General features: G+C 38.4%; 6 protein-coding genes and 1 pseudogene across 7 annotated transcripts; 4 read left to right on the forward strand and 3 right to left on the reverse strand.

The window, feature by feature from the left end:
- Positions 1–4: 4 nt before the first annotated feature.
- Positions 5–792, reverse strand: LOC111488425 (lactoylglutathione lyase). The gene is made up of 2 exons (XM_023136161.1): positions 403–792; positions 5–321 (listed from the first exon to the last, which is right to left on the reverse strand). Exons 1-2 carry the CDS (start codon positions 766–768, stop codon positions 79–81), a joined length of 609 nt encoding a protein of 202 aa, XP_022991929.1. The 5' UTR covers positions 769–792; the 3' UTR covers positions 5–78.
- A 158-nt stretch (positions 793–950) lies between these two features.
- On the forward strand, positions 951–5,136 carry LOC111488419 (methyltransferase-like protein 13). Of its 2 annotated transcripts, XR_002719189.1 has the most exons (9): positions 951–1,433; positions 1,978–2,091; positions 2,520–2,588; positions 2,707–2,726; positions 2,808–2,860; positions 2,961–2,991; positions 3,073–3,154; positions 4,554–4,953; positions 4,985–5,136. XR_002719189.1 is itself a non-coding variant. In XM_023136156.1 (8 exons), the coding sequence occupies exons 1-8, from the start codon at positions 1,250–1,252 to the stop codon at positions 4,757–4,759; spliced, it is 759 nt and encodes a 252-aa protein (XP_022991924.1). In that variant the 5' UTR covers positions 951–1,249; the 3' UTR covers positions 4,760–5,136. The 2 variants fall into 2 exon arrangements, 1 of the variants encoding a protein (XP_022991924.1); XM_023136156.1 differs by having other exon boundaries at positions 4,554–5,136.
- Positions 5,137–5,515: 379 nt separating this feature from the next.
- On the reverse strand, positions 5,516–6,286 carry LOC111488317 (UPF0496 protein 4-like). Its single transcript, XM_023136015.1, has one exon. The coding sequence runs from the start codon at positions 6,284–6,286 to the stop codon at positions 5,516–5,518; it is 771 nt and encodes a 256-aa protein (XP_022991783.1).
- Positions 6,287–7,221: 935 nt separating this feature from the next.
- On the forward strand, positions 7,222–9,672 carry LOC111488318 (annotated as a pseudogene).
- A 771-nt stretch (positions 9,673–10,443) lies between these two features.
- Positions 10,444–12,576, forward strand: LOC111488387 (serine carboxypeptidase-like 40). The gene is made up of 6 exons (XM_023136111.1): positions 10,444–10,912; positions 11,011–11,118; positions 11,206–11,480; positions 11,635–12,107; positions 12,188–12,293; positions 12,410–12,576. Exons 1-6 carry the CDS (start codon positions 10,519–10,521, stop codon positions 12,560–12,562), a joined length of 1,509 nt encoding a protein of 502 aa, XP_022991879.1. The 5' UTR covers positions 10,444–10,518; the 3' UTR covers positions 12,563–12,576.
- A 650-nt stretch (positions 12,577–13,226) lies between these two features.
- On the forward strand, positions 13,227–14,212 carry LOC111488424 (N-terminal acetyltransferase A complex catalytic subunit NAA10). The gene has a single exon (XM_023136160.1). It carries the CDS (start codon positions 13,341–13,343, stop codon positions 13,995–13,997), a length of 657 nt encoding a protein of 218 aa, XP_022991928.1. The 5' UTR covers positions 13,227–13,340; the 3' UTR covers positions 13,998–14,212.
- Positions 14,213–16,077: 1,865 nt separating this feature from the next.
- Positions 16,078–18,145, reverse strand: LOC111488438. Its single transcript, XM_023136179.1, has 3 exons — positions 18,019–18,145; positions 17,872–17,924; positions 16,078–16,377 (listed from the first exon to the last, which is right to left on the reverse strand). The coding sequence occupies exons 1-3, from the start codon at positions 18,107–18,109 to the stop codon at positions 16,243–16,245; spliced, it is 279 nt and encodes a 92-aa protein (XP_022991947.1). The 5' UTR covers positions 18,110–18,145; the 3' UTR covers positions 16,078–16,242.
- Positions 18,146–18,591: the final 446 nt, after the last annotated feature.

Raw genomic sequence — 18,591 nt, forward strand, 5'->3', positions numbered from 1 at the left:
AGTAAAAAAAAAAAAAAAACTAATTTATAATTATCCCAAAACTTCTCTCTCCATAATTCTAAATCCAAAATGTCCAAACTATTTTTGTCCATTCGATTCCAATGGAGGGTTGTGGCGACCGGCCGGAAGCCTGATCCTGCCGGATGAACCCGCCGGAACCACCTTCAGATTCTCGCAGTTGCAGATCTCGATCATGAATCCGTCAGGATCGTTGAAGAAAAGCTGTTCGATTGATTCTCCATTCTCCTCGTCCAACGTCCTCCTCATGTATTTCACTTCCAATTCCTTCAATCTCTCCTCCATGGCTTCCATGTCTTCGCACTGCCACACTTCAATTTCAAGAAACAAAAACCTAAAATGTATTCAAACTTTTCTTTGCGATTTTTTAATTCAGAAACTGACCTGAAACGAGATGTGGTTGTCCAACGGATCCAGATGGTCCTTATCGCCTAGACGAACTCCATTATCTTCGTCTTCGGATTGCATCAAGTGAATCCCGACGCCGTAGTTGAACAACCAAGCGCCTTCGAAATCGAAGCTCTGCGGCCTCTCGATCAGGACAAACCCTAGGACCTTGGTGTAGAAATCGACGGAATCCTTGACGCTTCTGCACACTCTGGAGACGTGATTGAGCGCCATCAATGGAAGTGGATGCTCTTCCTCCTTTCTTGTACTCTCTCTCTCGGTAATTTCTTCGGATTCTCCGTCGTTGTTTTCTTGGACTTCATTGCCGACGGTGGCCTTCCGATCTGCGATCTCTTTTTCCATGTGTAGCGGCGTTGAACAGAAGCGAAGGAGTGGAGAAGAGCGTTGACGGTGGTTGGTTTAAAAGGGGAAAGAATGGCGGCGGGTAGGGCACACGTGGAGAAGGAAGTAGAGTGCCAACTGCCATGGAAGAAGAAGCTGTACGTGGGAGTTCATGCGGAGAAGACGTACGGCTCATCGCTTTGCTTTGGTTTATGGAGAAATAATATTTTAAATAATTACTTTGGTTTGAATTACCTCTCGAATCTAAGCTCACGCGCATTTCACTACGCGCACTCACCACGCGCTCTCAATCCCATCCGGACCAGAGTTCAGCCGACTTCCCCGTTCCTCTCTCTCATTTCTCCCTCTCTCTATAACCCAACGAAAGGTTTTTTTTACCAGTTCACCGGAACCACCTAACAACTGCCGCCGGTGTATTCAAGCTCTCATCGTCTTTTTGCCGCTGTGAAATTTCCCGGCGGCGGCGGCCGTAGGTGAAGAGATGAACAGGGACGCGTCGAGCTGCAACACCTACGACTACGGCGATGCTGTCTACTGGGACGCTCGTTACCAGCAGGAGGCTGATTCTTTTGATTGGTACCAGCGTTATGCTGCTCTTCGTCCCTTCGTTCGTAAGTTCATCAGCACTACCGCCTCTGTCCTTATGGTCGGCTGTGGTAATGCTGGTAACTCCCCTCTCCTTTCTGCCATTTTCCAGTTTCATTTTCTTTTGAGATTAGAATAGTTCTCGTGGAGGTATTGGAAGTTGAAATCGGAACGGATCTTCGATGCATTCAAATTTTGGTGCATTTTAAGTTCATCACATTGAGAGATTTAGGCGGTTTAGCGTAAGAGAAAATTGAATCTCGGAGCTATCTTGGAATTTTGCTACTAAGAATTCATAGTCAGGAATGAACTTGAACACTTGGGTTTAGTATTCAATTGTTTTGGTGTTAATCCGGTCCGATTCTCATGGAAACTGGCTCTGAGAGAATCATTCTTGAACTGAAGTAGCTTAGTGTTCGGATAAATCAACTTATTTGAGAGATGAAAGCATGAGCAGTGTAATATTTTGTTTGATGATTAATCTGCAGATTGGAAACGATACCGTGAAGAAATTGATAACTGATGCAGTGTAATAAAGAGCTTTGGCACATTATATATGACTCAATTGTTGTCTGCTTCTTCGTAAAACATTGATTTTAACCGTTACATCTTTTGTACTTGTAGTCATGTCAGAGGATATGGTCAATGATGGATATGAAGACATAATGAATGTTGACATTTCTTCGGTGGCAGTCGACATAATGAGAAGAAAACATCAGTTCATCCCCCAGTTGAAATGTATCCTCTGAAGCTTGCAACTTAGTTAAATTATCATAAATGGTTTCTTTTGATTTCAGAATAGCCCTCAAGTTGTTTATGTTGACAGAATTCTTCTTGCAGCTTAGTTAAATTACCATAAATGGTTTGTTTTGATTTCAGAATAGCCCTCAAGTTGTTTATGTTGACAGAATTCTTCTTGCAGCTTAGTTAAATTACCATAAATGGTTTGTTTTGATTTCAGAGTAGCCCTCAAGTTGTTTGTGTTGACAGAATTCTTATTATGGCCATTATTATTGATAAGTTTGTTGAATTGAATCATAAATACTCGGGTATGGGTAAAGTGTAGGAGAGACGGTCCTCTCAAATGGTTGTTGTCGTTGTTGTATTCCCGTTTTTTAGCTAAATTATGTTTTGCTCCTACGAGTTTCCTTGACAAATCTGTATAGACATGGAAATGGATGTCCGAGACATGAGCTTTTTCCCAGACGAGAAATTCGATGCTGTCGTTGATAAAGGTATGAGTTCTTCTTAATCTTCATTTTACACACCATCAAAGTTCCCAGTCTTTAATACTGAAGTTTGCTCTATGTGTTGATCTTTCAATGCCTCGTGGCCTCGTGGTTCTTGATATAGGGACACTTGATGCATTGATGGTATGTGAGCTTTCCATATTTCTAATGCATGTTATTCACTATTTTTTCCTGTGTTCTAATTCGTTAATTGCGTGTTCATAGTGTGGCACTGATGCTTCGATTAGCGCTGCTCAAATGCTGGGAGAAGTGAGTAGGTTGTGGACTTTATGAACTTCATAACATCGATCGACTTGTGTAGATTCTGGTCTTTCGGTTTTACATTTCTCCACTAATTCTTGGCTGTTAATTCTATAGGCTTCTTAAATCTGGAGGAGTCTATTTACTGGTAACCATCTTTTATCTCTCATCAGGCTTTGCTTTTTAATGTTCTGTTTGCAGTAAAATAATCAAAATTGGTCGTTTACAGATCACGTATGGGGACCCGAAAGCTAGGATGCCCTATTTGATGCGACCTTCGTACAATTGGAAGATAGCGTTGTTTATAATCCGTGAGTTCTTCATCATCCTCTCACCGAACTGATCCTTCTTATTTTCAGGTCTCAAATTGATACAGGTCTTCTTTGGATGTTTATTTGCTTCCTGGTTTTGTTTCAGACCATATCTATGCTGAACAACAATTTTTTTTTTTGGAATCCTCAGTCACTTCTGACGATAGAAGTCTAATATTAGATTTACAAGAACTCACTCCCTGAGTGTCACACCTGTTGAAAGCTCTGAACATGAACTATGAATGTAATTACTCAATGTAGGGCCTTTTTTTTAAGTTGGAAACTAATTGATTGATACAATCTCTTTGCTGATCTCTTTGCTTACCTTTGAATCTGTAACCGCTGAAGCCCACTGCTGGTAGATATTGTCTTCTTTGGGCTTTCCCTTTCGCGCTTCCCCTCAAAGTTTTAAAACGCGTTTGCCGGGGAAAAATTTCCATACCCTTGTAAAGAATGCATCGTTCTCCTCTCTCCAACCAATGTGGGATCTCACAGAATCTCTTGTACCTGCCCCGCTACTCTCTATGACCTTCCCTCCCCCCATCACACACACAACAAAAAATGAAACAAAACTCTTTAACGTAGGTAAATTCAAGCCATATTGCTATTACGTGTAACAGGTGTGCCATTGCTTTCTCGAGGCTGTGTTTTCACAGCCGAGAAAACTAGATCATTTATCGACTGACTAGATAGAAGGGCATACTTCTTCGAAGTGGTATTTATTGGAAGAAATGATGCTACTATTCCCTGGTTAGCTTTCCCAGCGGGTGAGCTGGAAAATTGGCTCCCTTGCTATGTGTTTGGGGCTCTTGGATGCACTCCTTTCATGGATTGCTTTTACTTTTGTTAAATATAGAAACAAGTTGATTCATAATGAAGTTGAATCTGTTAATGGCACCTCTACTTTTTCTGAAAGGTCTTAGTTTTGATTCCTCTCACCCCACAAGTGATATAGTTATGCTGAAGGCTGTTTTTTACCTGGCCATCTGCATCAACTGAGCATCGTTCTTTTGGACTATTACCAGTTATGTTGAAACCAAAACATCACATTTATTTTGCTTCTATTTCTTTCATTCATTCCGGGTATCATATGTAACAAGATAGTTCATCTTATTATATGTTAAGGATTGTTAGGAGAGAGTCCCACCTCGACTAATTAAGGGGTTGATCATGAGTTTATAAATAAGAAATATATGTCTTTGTATGAGGCCTTTTGGAGAAACCAAAAGCAAAGTCATGAGAACTTATGTTCAAAGTGAACAATATCATACTATTGTGGAGGTTTGTGGTTCCTAACTATTCTATGTTATTTGACGTACTTTTGTTAGTCCTTTGTTTTCAGTTCTATGGAATTTGGAAATATAGTTCCTTCTCAGTTCTCATTCTTTACTTTGTACAGCAAGGCCAGGATTCCAAAGGCCGGAAGGTTGTAACACACTAGAGAAACCATATCTAGAGCCAGTGCCTCTGACCGACAACGGCTTGCTGTTGCCGAGTTTTGTCATAGAAGACCCAGATTCTCACTTCATATACATGTGTCAAAAGATGGACGACTCGGATCTTAATAACATAGCCCCGTATCCATTGAGCGCAGATGTGTTATAGGAACAAATAAGGTACCTTACAATACCTTTTATCATTTGCATCCATCCTATTTTACAAGCTTGAATATGCATTGTTGTTGTAAAATGATGTTCCTTGAAAAGAAGGAGATTAATAGACATAAAACAACATTGAAACTAACACATAAATGAGGGGATACCATGAGAGTCTAGATTGAGGGGGGCTTCTTGCATGCAATTGGGTGGCTATTCAACCAATGCCTAATCGATTATGACAATGCATTGGCCATGTTTCTTGGGTGGGAGTGCTTGTTTGAGCACCTCAAATCAGTAAACTTGGGCCACACGTAAACGTTATTGAGCATTTGAACAATAGGGATGCTGTTTTGATTGGATCTTTGATGCTATTCCCACTTTTTTTTGGATGTGTTTGTCTATTTTTCCTCTATTTTCTTTTTTTTTTTCTCGTTTATTATAAGAAAGTAAACTATCATTCATATCGATAGGATCATTACAATTAGATTTAAGATTAATTTATATCGATAGGATCATTACAACTAGATTTAAGATTAGTTTTATATATTCGATACGATAAACGACTAGATTTAAGATTAGCTTTATATATTCAATAAGATAAACAACATTGTATTTTCGTTGCGTAGATAAATGTATTATTTATCATTTTTTTCGCTCTGAAATATAGTAATTAGATAGATTTCCAATACACACATAAGTTTAATTAAACTTAATTGAATTTTGAGGGAAAAAAAAAAACTTCATAAAATCTTCACTTCAAATCTTAGGAATGTCTGAAAACATCAAGCAATCGGCTTCTTCCGTCGAGAACCTCCGAGAATCTCTCATCCACCTCATTCCCCAATCTCTCCACCGCCTTCTCCAACCTCCCCAATCTCCTCCTCATCTCTTCTGCCGCCGCACTGTTCACCTCGCGGACCTCCTCCGGCACACTCCCCTTCCCTGAAACCACCGCCAAGATCACGGAATCCAATGCCTTAAACGCCGGAATCGCCACATCAGCAGCTAGTTTTCTCATCTCCAAATACGCCGTCGAATCTCCCTCACAACCAGAAAGCATAACCCCACAAATCCAATACCCGATTCCCTCCATTGTCGCCAAAGCTTTCTCGACCGCCCGCTCCTTCCTGGAGCCACCCTTCTTCTGATCTCCCACAGTTCCTCCGATCACCAATCTTTCAAAACCCCTCATCGGAACAATCTGTTCCAGACGAGAAACCGCCATTGAAGGGGAGCTCTGAATTAAGCTCAACGCAAAAGAAACAGAAACCCGAGACTCCCCCAATTGGGATAAAGAAAAACTGATGGAATTTAGAAGATCAAGCAAATTGAGACTATAATTCAAATACCCATCAACCAAATGGGCGCCCCATTTTCCGACGGGGTGCTCCAAATTAAAAACCAATTTCGCAAACGCCTGATGGAGGATCGGCAGAGCCTGAAGAAGCTGAAGAAGCCAAGAAAACGACAACTGTTCCAAATCGGAACTCGACAATAAAAATTGATTCAAGCAAGACGACACATCGTCCTCCATAGCTTGAAGACAAGAAACGGAGGAAGAAGCTTTACATCCATGGCGGCCATGGCGATCGTGGAGCTTGGAACAGAGCTTATTGAAGGTTTGAAGCAAAAGGAGCATCTTAAGAGAGAGCTTCAACAATGGTGGGGTGTTGAGTTTCAGAGCTTTTATAGGAGGCGGCGGGAGGAAGAGGAAGACGAAGAGGAAGCTTCAATGGCGAAATCCGCGTTCTCTCTGGCTTAAAGCCCAAGACAGGGAGAAAATATTTGACCATTTTGTTTTTTTTTTTTAATTAAAATTTTAAATAATATTGCTTACGTGTCATTCTCTACTTTCTATAAATAATTTAAATATTCGAAATTCAAATAAATATTTTATAAAAATTGATTAATAATTTATTTATTTTAAAAAACATAAATAGTCATTATTTTTGTATTCACTAAAAAAAATCAATTACACATTAAAATTTTATAACAATTTAATAATAATCATATAAATATTCTTTGACATGGTCGTTCTTATATTATAATAAGAGAGGTAATTACGATAACAATAATAAAATTTTATTCAATTTTTCTAACAAAATAACCGATTATAATTTTAATCAATAGAAATATAATTAAATTAGTTTATGAGATAATTATGATAATAATAATAAAATTTTGTGTGATAATATGGTAAGATATTTATAAAATATATTTTTAAAGTAGGAGATTTAATTCTCTGATAAAATTAATAATTTTAATTTTAATTAGTGGAGATATAATTAAATTAGTTTAGGTGAGACATGGCGCAACGTGATTGGCAGTGACATAACAAATTAATTGGTTATTTTCAGTTTTGGGTATTTTATCAAACCCTACGTTCAAGGTCTTCAAACCATCCTTCAAACTTCTCTATCCCTTTTGGTCATTTGCTCAACTAAAAATTGTACGAATGTAGAGATTGTTCCCTTATTTAACTCCTCTCTTTTCCATACCGATTTCATCAGAGACTACCGGCGATCTTTAATGGCAGCCGGACATTCGATTTTCCTCTGTTTCTTCGTCTTCTTCCTTGCGATTCAAATCGCCGCCAAGAATCAGAAGGAAGCTCTTGACGCTCTCTACAAGGCCAAGTTCTTCAGGAACTCAGACGCCGCCGATTCCTCCGAGTTTTTCTTCCGCAACGAAGCGGCGGATCAAAACACCGAGGTTTTGCCGACGGTCGAGATTGACGATCAGGCCGGACGGAAACAGCAGGACAAAATCAAACGGCTGCCAGGACAACCGCCTAGGGTTTCGTTATCGCAGTACGGCGGCTACGTGACGGTGGATAAAACCGCCGGCCGTGCTTTCTATTACTACTTCGTTGAATCTCATCAAAACAAGACCTCGTTGCCGCTTCTTCTATGGCTCAACGGAGGTACGCCGGTGACCTGGATCTAAGTGATTTTTTTTTTAAAATGTTAGTTTAAATGATACATTTGTATTTTTAAAGTAAAATCAGATTACACGTGTTAATAAATGATTGGCTGCGTAGGGCCTGGGTGTTCGTCTCTTGCTTTTGGAGCCATGGGTGAACTCGGTCCCTTCCGCGATCGCAGCGATGGCAAAACCCTCTTCCACAACAACTTTTCATGGATTCACGGTACGAATTTTTTAAATATTTATAAATTTTCAAGGTGAAATTAATAATTATGCCTCAAATTTTTTATATTTTAAAATTTGTTAGTTGCAAATGTGTTGTTGCCGGCTGGAGTGGGATTCTCCTACTCCAATACTACCTCAGTTTACATAGACAATGGTCAGTTGACATAGACAAAGGAGACAAGAATACGGCAAACGTCAACTATGCGTTTCTGGTGAATTGGTTAGAGAGGTTCCCAGAGTATAAGAATCGAGATTTCTATATCTCTGGTGAGAGTTACGCCGGTCACTTTGTCCCTCGGCTAGCTCAAGTCATTCTCTTACACAATAAGAAAGCTGGGAAGACGATCGTCAACATCAAGGGTATTATTGTAAGTATACCTCTCTCGAGTTTCTGATGGGAAGAACAAGGAAATGCATTTGAAATGGTCATTGAATTTCTTTTCTTATTTGTTAATTTTAGATTGAAAATGCAGTGATCAACGACGAGACAGATCGAAATGGAATGTATGATTTCTTCGCATCCCATAGACTAATTGCCGATAGAATTGCAAACGACATAAAGAAGTACTGTCACTTCTAGCCAAATGTGACGGCACAGAGCCCGCAATGCTCAGCAGCGTATAAAATAATGGCCACCAACACGAATGCGATCAACATTTACAACATCTATTATTCAACATGTGTGAACGGTAACCTGACACATCAGCCAAGGAAAGCGACGGTGATGAACTACGATCCTTGCATTGATTACTACACATCCGCTTACTTGAACCAGGCAGATGTTCAGAGGGCGATGCACGCCAATGTGACAAAGATTGCATACAAATGGGAGTCTTGTAGTAATGTCATCATGCGTTGGTCTAGTACTTCTTCCACTGTTATTCCTCTACTACTGGAGCTCATGGACAGAGGATTGCGAGCATGGGTTTTTAGGTAATTTAATAATTATTATTAGTCGTTGGAAAAATGGTAATAATTATCCGTATTAAAATTAACTACTATATTGGTTTCAGCGGTGATACTGATGGGAGAATACCCATTACTTCCACCAAAAATTCTATCGCCTTGATGAAGCTTTCGGCGAAGAAATCCTGGTACCCGTGGTTCGTTCATAAGGACGTACGTTCTTGTAACTCTATTTTTTTGTTAAAATAAATGAGTATTTAATTTAACCTCAATTAGATCGTCCTAATTAATTCCAATTTCGATTTTGACGTTGAGAAGAGCCCTTGCGCTTATCACACACTTCCTTATGTTAGACGAATTAGACGAACACGACTCTCCACGATGTGGGACTTTCATCATCCAACACCTCCCCTCGAACAAAGCACGTCTCCCTTAATCGAGGCTCGACTCTGATACCATGTTAGACGAACACGACTCTCCACAATGGTATGATATTGTTCACTTTGAGCGTAAGCTCTCATGGCTTTGCTTTGGGCTTCCCCAAAATGCCTCATACCAATGAAGAGTGTATTCTTAGATTATAAACCCATGACCATTCCCTAAATTAACCGATGTGGGACTTTCATCATCCAACACCTTACAGGGACTCCTTGCGCCGTCTTAGCTTTCCCTGACCAAGATTGCTCCCACACTAGTAGTGTTCGTGATCGACCTACTTAACTATGTATTGATCGTAAAGGCAAGACGACACAATGCCCAATCAAAGAAGTAGTTACATCTAGTATGTATGCCCTTATTCTCGACATGCTATGGTACCTCGAAATGGATAGAAGTGGGTTGAATCTGTATTTTGAGCTCATGTAGGTGAGAGTCTCATTCTTAATAAAACTCTAATTTCAAATGACCAAATTTAGTTTAAACATTAAAATTAAAGCCCCAAAACTAACTAATATTTTTTTAATATAGTCAAATGTAGCGGGACTGGGACAAAAATGAAGAATATAATCTCGTCTTTAGCCCCAGTTATGATAAAAAAATGTTATTCATTCTTCTTCCTTTCCCCGATTAATTGCGAATCTCATCATCTTCCCATAAGGGTAAAATAGACATTTCTTAAATAACTCTCCATATATTTTCTTGATTATTCTTTAATGAAAACATTTTTAAATTAAAATATTGGGGAATTATTTAAAATTTGTTTTTAAGTAAAAATTAAAGATTATCAATAGAAATGGAAGGCAAACGAATATAATTCTGTCATTCTTTATAATTATATTAATGTAATGTTTTTGAAAAAGGAAAATTAGAAATGCAATAAAATTTAAATTCGCCAGAAAAAGTAATATTTGTTGTCTTCCATTTAAAAATTCGAAGGATAAAATGGGTTTTTAAACGTTGGGCCGTCACCGTGGCATCTCATTTCCCTTTTAACATCATCCGAATTCAATCGGAGTGACATGGCGCAACATGATTGGCGGTGACGCAACAAATTAATGGGTCATTTTCAGTTTTGATTGTTCTTATCAAACCCCACGTTCATGGCCTTCAAACAAACCATCCTTCAAAACTTCACTATCCATTTTAGTTATTTTCTAGACTGTACAGATACTCATCAGCCTGGATTTAGAAATTCGGAAAAATCCCCAAATTCTTCCATTATTTAACTCCGTTTTCCATTCCGATTTCATCAGAGACTACCGACGATCTTCAATGGCGGCCGGACATTCGGTTCTCCTCTGTTTCTTCCTCTTCTTCTTTGCGATTCAAATCGCCGCCAAGAATCAGAAGCAAGCACTCGACGCTCTCTACAAGGCGAAATTCTTCAGGAACTCAAACGCCGCCGATGCCTCCGGTTTTTTCGTCCGCAACGAAGTGGCGGATCAAATCACCGACGTTTTGCCGACGGTTGAGATTCACGATCAGACTGGACTGAAGCAGCAGGACAAAATCGAACGGCTGCCAGGACAACCGCCTAGGGTTGAGTTATCGCAGTACGGCGGCTATGTGACGGTGAACAAAACCGCCGGCCGTGCTTTCTATTACTACTTCGTTGAATCTCCTCAAAACAAGACCTCGTTGCCGCTTCTTCTATGGCTCAATGGAGGTACGCCGGCAACCTGGATTTAAGTCTTTTACTTCATCGGAAATTTTTAATATGATTAAAATCAGATTACACGTGTTAATAAATGATTGGCTGCGTAGGGCCTGGGTGTTCGTCTCTTGCTTATGGAGCCATGGGTGAACTCGGTCCCTTCCGGGCTCGTAGCGACGGGAAAACCCTCTTCCAAAACAACCTCTCATGGGCTCAGGGTATCTATGGATATTTAAGATTTAATTATTATTTATGCCATTTCTTTGAAAACAAAAAATCATTTATACTTTAAATAATTTTGCTAGTTGCAAATGTATTGTTTTTGGAATCACCGGCGGGAGTGGGATTCTCGTACTCCAATACTACATCTGATTACCAAAGCAACGGAGATAAGAATACGGCAATCGACAACTATGCTTTTTTGGCGAATTGGTTGGAGAGGTTCCCAGAATACAGGGACCGAGATTTTTATATCTCCGGTGAAAGCTATGCAGGTCATTACGTCCCTCAACTGGCTAACGTCATTCTCTCACACAATAAGAACGCTGGAAAGACGATCGTCAACCTGAAGGGTATTATTGTAAGTATACCTCTTTGTCTCTTCGGACTTCTTTGTGAAGAATACTTTTTACTTTTTACTTTGTTTAATGGTCATCTCAAACACGCTCGCTGACACAACCGACCTTGCTTGTTTGTTTGTTTGTTTGTTTGTTTTTCTTATTTATTGATTTTAGATTGGAAATGCAGTAATCAACGACGAGACAGACCAAATCGGAATGTACGATTTCTTCGCTACCCATGCACTAATTGCCGATGGAACTGCAAAAGACATGAAGAAGTATTGCAACTTCTCGCCCAACACGACAACACAGAATCTAAAATGCATTAAAACCATGAAAATAGTTGAGGGCAACACAAAAATGATTGACATCTACAACATCTACTATCCAATATGTGGAAACAAAAGCTTGACAGATCAACCGAAGAAGGCAACAGTGATGAAGTACGATCCATGCACCGATTACTACACGCACGCGTACTTGAATCGAGCAGAGGTTCAAAGGGCCATGCACGCCAACGTAACAAAGCTTGCATATAGGTGGATGTCTTGTAGCAATGTCATCAATAACTGGTCCGATAGTGCATCCACCGTTATTCCTCTACTGCAAGAGTTCATGGACAGTGGTTTACGAGTCTGGATTTTCAGGTAGTTTAATATTAATTATTAGTGGTTGAAAAAGTAGTAATAATTATTAATATTATAATTAAATAATGTATTTATTTCAGCGGTGACGTTGATGGGAGAGTACCCATCACGTCCACCAAATACTCTATTGCCTCGATGAAGCTTCCCGTGAAGAACTCTTGGTACCCTTGGTTCGTTCAACATGAGGTACGTTCTTGTAACTATTTCTTTATCAAAATAAACGGGTATTTGATTTAACCTAACTTCTAGATCGTTCTAATTAATCCTGATTTTGATTTTGATTTTGAACGTTGAATTGGTAGGTTGGAGGGTATGCGGAAGAGTATGAAGGGGGGTTGACATTGGCAACAGTGAGAGGGGCAGGTCATGAAGTGCCAAGCTTTCAGCCAATAAGAGCCCTTGCGCTTATCACACACTTCCTTAAGGGCACTCCTCTCTCGACCTTTTCTTCTTAAAACTTTTTTTCATATCTATTTTTAAGTTTCCATTAATCTATTTCTAATTTGTCCGTTCTAAAGATTTAGTTAGTTTATATTTTATTATTTGCAAGTATTTATTGGTATCTTGTATCTATTTAAAGGGTTGTATTCATCAATCAAGATTGAACCTTCAACCTCAATTCTATTTCTTATTCTTAGATATGTATTCTTTTCTTGAGCAATAATATTTTCATAACTATTCACACTTTTGAATGGTAGATATTGCGTAAGTGGGTATTAGAGTCATGCCCTAAATTTAACCATGTCAATAAAATCCTCAAATATTTAACAAAGAATTGTGAGCCTCGAAGGTGTAGTCTAAAGTTAAAGGTTGTACTTTGTTTGAGGGCTCCAGAGAAAGTACTATATTTGAGGCCTCATTTAAATCAAATTTCCTATATTTTTAAAATTATAGTACTATTTGAGTTTTTAAGTGTGTTTTTTAACATGTTAATTTTTATTAGGATATAATAATAATAATAATAATAATAATAATAATAATAATAATAATAATAATAATAATAATAATAATAATAATGGGGACTAAAATGGTAATTTAACTCATTTTATGGACTAGAAGGTGTATCGGGCCCAAATGCCCGCGGCCCAAAGAGCAAGTGCCCGAAGCACCCTTAGCAGCTTTCATTTGATTCTTCCCCTGTGTGCTCTCTTCTTCGTCGATTTCAATCTCCGCTGCTCCGTCTTCAACCCTAACCCTAATTTGTCTCTCCGATCAACAGCACCAGCCCCAGCCATGGTCTGCATACGCAAAGCAACCATAGACGACCTTCTGGCCATGCAAGCTTGCAACCTTTTTTGTCTTCCGGAGAACTACCAGATGAAATACTACTTCTACCACATTCTTTCCTGGCCTCAGCTTCTTTACGTCGCCGAAGATTACAACGGCCGGATCGTCGGCTACGTTTTGGCTAAAATGGAGGAAGAAAGCAACGAGTGTCATGGCCATATTACCTCCCTTGCCGTGCTTCGAACGCATCGGAAGCTCGGTTTGGCTACTAAACTCATGAGCGCAGCTCAGAACGCCATGGAACAGGTTTATGGAGCGGAATATGTTTCCCTTCATGTGAGGAAGAGTAACAGGGCTGCTTTCAAGTTATATACTGAGACTTTGGGGTACAAGATCCATGATATTGAGGCTAAGTACTACGCGGATGGTGAGGATGCTTATGATATGAGGAAGCAGCTTAAAGGGAAGCAAATTCATGGCACTGGGCACCACCACCACCACCACCATCATCATCACCACCATCACCACGGGCACGGGCACGGGCATCAACATGGTGGTGGGTGTTGTTCTGGTGGTGATTCTGGGAGTGTTGCTGAGATAAAAGCAGAGTCTAAGGCCAATGCATCGAAATCAGACTCTAAGGTTAATGAGAAATCTGGATGAGGTGGGGGCTATTTTTTGGTTTTGGTTTTTTGAGAAGTGGTACTTTTAATGGATAAATTGTTTGTGTTTTGAATTTATAAATTCTGCATTGTGGATATACTATACTGTTTGCGAGTACTTATCCGATGCAGTTGTTGATTTATACCCTGCCTGAGAAACTACATTGGCTTTTAGTGCGCTATGAATCTATTAGAATCTGTTTTGTGCTTTCCATCTTGATTATGTGATAGTTCTATCTGTGTTTTGTGCATCTCTATAGTTAACTGGGTTCTTATAAGTTGCAGACCTCTTGGTTGTCTCTGGATTTTGGGTTGTCTTTTCCTCTCTAGTGGGCATGTTTCTGGTCGTGCCACCCAAAAGTCTTCCTAATTCTATTAGGAATTATTTGGATGGTGACAAACACTTCAATTACTCTTGGATAAGTTATGTCTTCGGTAATTTGGATGCTTCTTGATTCTTTATAGTATATCGTGAATCAAGATGTGTGTTATCTTTGAGAGAATTTATTTATTGGTTGGATGTATGTTTGATTCTTAATCTTATGATGAGCAATGGAGGGTAGTATAATGGCATAAGCAAGTAACATTCATTAACGTATGCCATTTCTATGACAGCGGAGTGGCAAAGAGTATTGTTTGGTAGTTCTTTAAACTTCTACATATTTTTTTGAGTGCAACAGAGGATTTGAACCTTCAAACTCAAGGGAAGAAAGTGTTGTTTTACTAGGTTGGCTTTAGAAAACTTCTATGCATTTACATTTTAGAGATGTACGTTCCTGACAGGAAATTAATTAAATTCCATTAGATTTCTGTTTCATTCGAGTTTGGTTGTCTTTGTATTGATTTTTCTGTTGACTGGGGGTAGTGGGAACTTTTTTGTGTCATTCTGTGCCCCCTCACAATGATCTGAAGGTTGAGAATTTTTTGGATGATTTGTTTCTACCGGATTATTAGGTATTCAGCTAGTAGTTTAGAATTTGAGAACTGGGAGATACAAATTTCTTCGCTTGAGATCTCACATTGGGAGGGAAACGAAGCATTCCTTATAACGGCATGGAAACCTCTCCTTAGTAAACGCGTTTTAGAATTGTCAGGCTGACGATGATACGTAACGGGGCCAAAGCGGACAATATTTGCTAACGATGAGCTTGAACTCTTGCAATGGTATGAGAGTTAGACATTAGGTAGTGTGCCAGTGAGGACGTTGGCCCTCAAGAGGGGTGGATTGTAAGATTCCACATCGGTTGGAGAGGGGAACGAAGCATTCTGTGGAGTGGAAACCTCTCCTTGGTAGACGCGTTTCAAAAACTGTGAGACTGACGATGATACGTAACGGGTCAAAACGAGCAATATCTACTAGTGGTAGGTTTAGACTTTTACATTGAACATGCTCTAAGTATTTTGTGAACCTTTTTTATTCGCTCACCAAAGAAGTATATGGTTACGTGAAACACATACTCGGAAAATACTGTTCCGTACCATTCTATGGAATGATAAGATGATAGCCTTCTATAATCACTTTTGGAATTTCCTAATCCTTCAATTGGGTAGGGATCCCTTGACCTCCCTCCCATTTTCCCCCTTCCAGATCATTGAGTTGTCATGGACAGGTTTTTTTGAGTTGAACCAAACATTTGAGATTAGAGGGACTTGAGAACTCCTCGGGTAGGTAGGTTGACTTGTGAACTCTATTATAAACAGCCCGGAGTACACACACGACACGAGCTTCTCCTGTAGTGGCAACGATCTAAACCAAACTTTTTTTTTTGAAATTGACATTTGTGAAAATTGAGATATAAAAATGTCTTTGTTTAGTCAAACATCCACTAATGGATCATTTCGCACAAACACAACCTTACGAGTTATCATCAACAGCCACTGATACCTCATTAGATTCATCATTAGATGAACAAGCAAAAGACTATTTACTATTTATTGAAGTTCGATCTCTCATGGTGACCTAAAAAGCCAATTTCTTGATTTCGGAATAAGCTAAAGTGGAATGATTAAAAAGCATGGAGAAATCTAAAGTGGAATGATTAGAAAGCATGGAGAAATCTTTTGATTACTGCATAAGCTAATTTTACAAGAGTAGAAACAAATTTTTATATATATATATTAATAACCGATTACTGCTGACAAAATTGAGAAAAGCGTTAGAAGACATAGATGGAAAAATAAAAGGGAGAGAAATAACATCACAAATAATTTCACACTATTCTCACAAAAATCTAAATCCTCCTCCTTTACTTCTTTGCTGCATTATTACTATTACCAGCAGCATCCGACGGCGTTTTCACAATACTCAGCTGCCCACCCTCCTTGTTGGCTAATGTAGCAGCCTTCGTCTCGTTGCAGTAATTGATGAACTTGCTCAATTCCTGTTTTTTCCCATAAAACTACGTATAAATTCTCCACATGAAACGGCAAAAGTAATATAAAGCTTGTGATTACAATGCACGAACAATTATCAGTACATTCTATAGATTTCCAAGCATTTCAAGGAAGAAGAATACACCCAAATATTATAGCCATTCTATACTAATTTCGACTTTAAAACAGTAAATGTGATATCCCACATTTGTTGGGGAGGAGAATGAAACACACCCTTTATAAGGGTGTGAAAACTTTTTCCTAGTAGACGTGTTTTAAAGCCTTGAGGGAAGTCCAAAAGGGAAAGCCCAAAAAGGACAATATCTGCTAGCGGTGGGCCTGAACCATTATAGGAAAACAACTTAGTATGATAAGAAATGAAATCTTCCATTAATATGACTAGTTTGAAGAGGGGTGAGACAACCAAGGAATTGCAGAATTAACTGCTCCCACATACTACGAAATTTAATATTCGTTCAAGAAAATTTATCCTTCCTCTTGAAAGGAAGAGCCTTACACAAAGAAATGTACAAGAGAAACAAAAGGCAAGCACAAACATGACCATAATTTTACGCTCGCTTATGGTCATCGATAGATAGGGAAAAGGGAAATATAGGTTTGACACTTCACCAAATGTCCCATTACCAGATAAAAGAAGAAAATCAAGACTACTTAGTTCCTCTCCTTTCAATAGCCCAAAAGCATTTCAAACCCAAAATTAGAAATCAATGATTTATTAAAACCCAAAATCACTCCTCTCTTTGGGCTTGCACAATGCTTCTTAACTTTTCAACTGTCTTTCTGTCAAACGAAAAATGGATATCCTATCTTTGCACAAGAGATCATTCCTAAAAAAGGAGAAACGTGCTTCTCAGCATTCATGCAATCCTTCCATAGGGATGCACAGTGTAAACAATAGTTGGTTGGATGATTTTCTAAATGTATTTATATGGTGAAAATTGCTACAGATACATATTTTAGAGTGAAGTTGTAGAAGCTCCCTTTCCCCTTACTTAAACTTATCAAATTTTCCTTCGCCATTAAAAGTTTCTCACAAACGGCTACCAACATAATCAAAGAGATGATACTCATCACGGTCAATGTTATGTGCATGAATACATATATGCAGCAGAAGTAGAAACAAAAAAGTCTGCAGTCACATTACAATTTCAAACAAAGATATCGCAGTAGAATCTGAAATAACTGAGAAACTAACAAGTTCAGCCAAGAGAAGAGGCCTTAAGAATCACGCACAAAATCCATTCTCGGAAATAAGAAGGCAAGAAAATTCAGAAATGTTCTCATCTAACCAAAACAATTGATGACTAATAGTTCGCCCGAATTGCAAACTAACAAGGCGATGCAACATTAAGCTAGAAATTCGTATTTGAAACATAAAAATACAAAACATCAACAAAACAACTTATCAACATAAGTTTCTACTCTCACAGTTACTAGATTCTATATAAATTACCGGACAAGCACGAAAAGATAACACATACCCGATCTGTTTCCATCTCTTTAGTTGTCTTCGATGGCTTCACAACTCTTTTCCCTGGAAAGACAACGCCCAATGAATACGGAGGAGAGAAATCTTAATTTTTACGCGTAAATTTAGCATAAGAAGGAGGGAAAGAACAGAGAGATACCTTTACGAGTTTGGGGGATTTTTCCATGGCGATTGGGAGGAATTGTTTTCCTCTTCTGTTGACCTTTGAATAGGGTTGCTTTCTGCGTCATCTTCCTCCAAAATTTTTCTGCAAAGCAGGGCTAGGGTTTATGAGATAAACCTGCGCTTCTTTCTTTTTATATGGTCTCCGCCAAAATTACAATCTTGACCATTGGAACATTTCAAAATTTTCAGTAAAAATTTAATTTTTTATCTCTAAACTTTCCTTTTTTGCCTTTTTTTTTTAATTGCTATTTTTTTTAAAAAAAAAAACGGACAATATAAACATAAATTATATCCACATATGATAAAATTTTGATCCATTTATTTTTTTTTTAATATTACAAGGGTACCTTTTAGTAATTAATTTATATTTTAATTTCAACTTAAATCATATAAATGTTTAAATAATTATTTAATGATAAATTAGACATTGAATATAAACATAAAAATAATTAAAACAATATGTTTATTGTGTTAATTATATATATCTAAACTATAAAAATTTAATATTTATTTACTAAATATTGTCATCTATTTTTGTAAGTTTAAA

This window comes from Cucurbita maxima, unplaced genomic scaffold (assembly GCF_002738345.1).
Source record: "Cucurbita maxima cultivar Rimu unplaced genomic scaffold, Cmax_1.0 Cma_Scf00013, whole genome shotgun sequence".
Classification (NCBI taxonomy): Eukaryota; Viridiplantae; Streptophyta; class Magnoliopsida; order Cucurbitales; family Cucurbitaceae; genus Cucurbita; species Cucurbita maxima.

What these genes read in the sequence shown, in the direction of transcription:
- LOC111488419 (XM_023136156.1), top strand. Translation starts at nt 1,250, where the DNA reads ATGAACAGGGACGCGTCGAGCTGCAACACCTACGACTACGGCGATGCT. An exon ending in GGTCGGCTGTGGTAATGCTG is followed by an intron (nt 1,434 to 1,977) that starts GTAACTCCCCTC and finishes TTGTACTTGTAG; the next exon opens with TCATGTCAGAGGATATGGTC. An exon ending in GGACACTTGATGCATTGATG is followed by an intron (nt 2,727 to 2,807) that starts GTATGTGAGCTT and finishes GCGTGTTCATAG; the next exon opens with TGTGGCACTGATGCTTCGAT.
- LOC111488425 (XM_023136161.1), bottom strand. Translation starts at nt 768, where the DNA reads ATGGAAAAAGAGATCGCAGATCGGAAGGCCACCGTCGGCAATGAAGTC. An exon ending in ACAACCACATCTCGTTTCAG is followed by an intron (nt 322 to 402) that starts GTCAGTTTCTGA and finishes GAAGTGTGGCAG; the next exon opens with TGCGAAGACATGGAAGCCAT.
- LOC111488317 (XM_023136015.1), bottom strand. Translation starts at nt 6,286, where the DNA reads ATGGAGGACGATGTGTCGTCTTGCTTGAATCAATTTTTATTGTCGAGT.
- LOC111488387 (XM_023136111.1), top strand. Translation starts at nt 10,519, where the DNA reads ATGGCGGCCGGACATTCGGTTCTCCTCTGTTTCTTCCTCTTCTTCTTT. An exon ending in TCTTCTATGGCTCAATGGAG is followed by an intron (nt 10,913 to 11,010) that starts GTACGCCGGCAA and finishes TTGGCTGCGTAG; the next exon opens with GGCCTGGGTGTTCGTCTCTT. An exon ending in CTTGGTTCGTTCAACATGAG is followed by an intron (nt 12,294 to 12,409) that starts GTACGTTCTTGT and finishes TTGAATTGGTAG; the next exon opens with GTTGGAGGGTATGCGGAAGA.
- LOC111488438 (XM_023136179.1), bottom strand. Translation starts at nt 18,109, where the DNA reads ATGACGCAGAAAGCAACCCTATTCAAAGGTCAACAGAAGAGGAAAACA. An exon ending in AATCCCCCAAACTCGTAAAG is followed by an intron (nt 17,925 to 18,018) that starts GTATCTCTCTGT and finishes TTGTCTTTCCAG; the next exon opens with GGAAAAGAGTTGTGAAGCCA. An exon ending in AAGAGATGGAAACAGATCGG is followed by an intron (nt 16,378 to 17,871) that starts GTATGTGTTATC and finishes GGGAAAAAACAG; the next exon opens with GAATTGAGCAAGTTCATCAA.
- LOC111488424 (XM_023136160.1), top strand. Translation starts at nt 13,341, where the DNA reads ATGGTCTGCATACGCAAAGCAACCATAGACGACCTTCTGGCCATGCAA.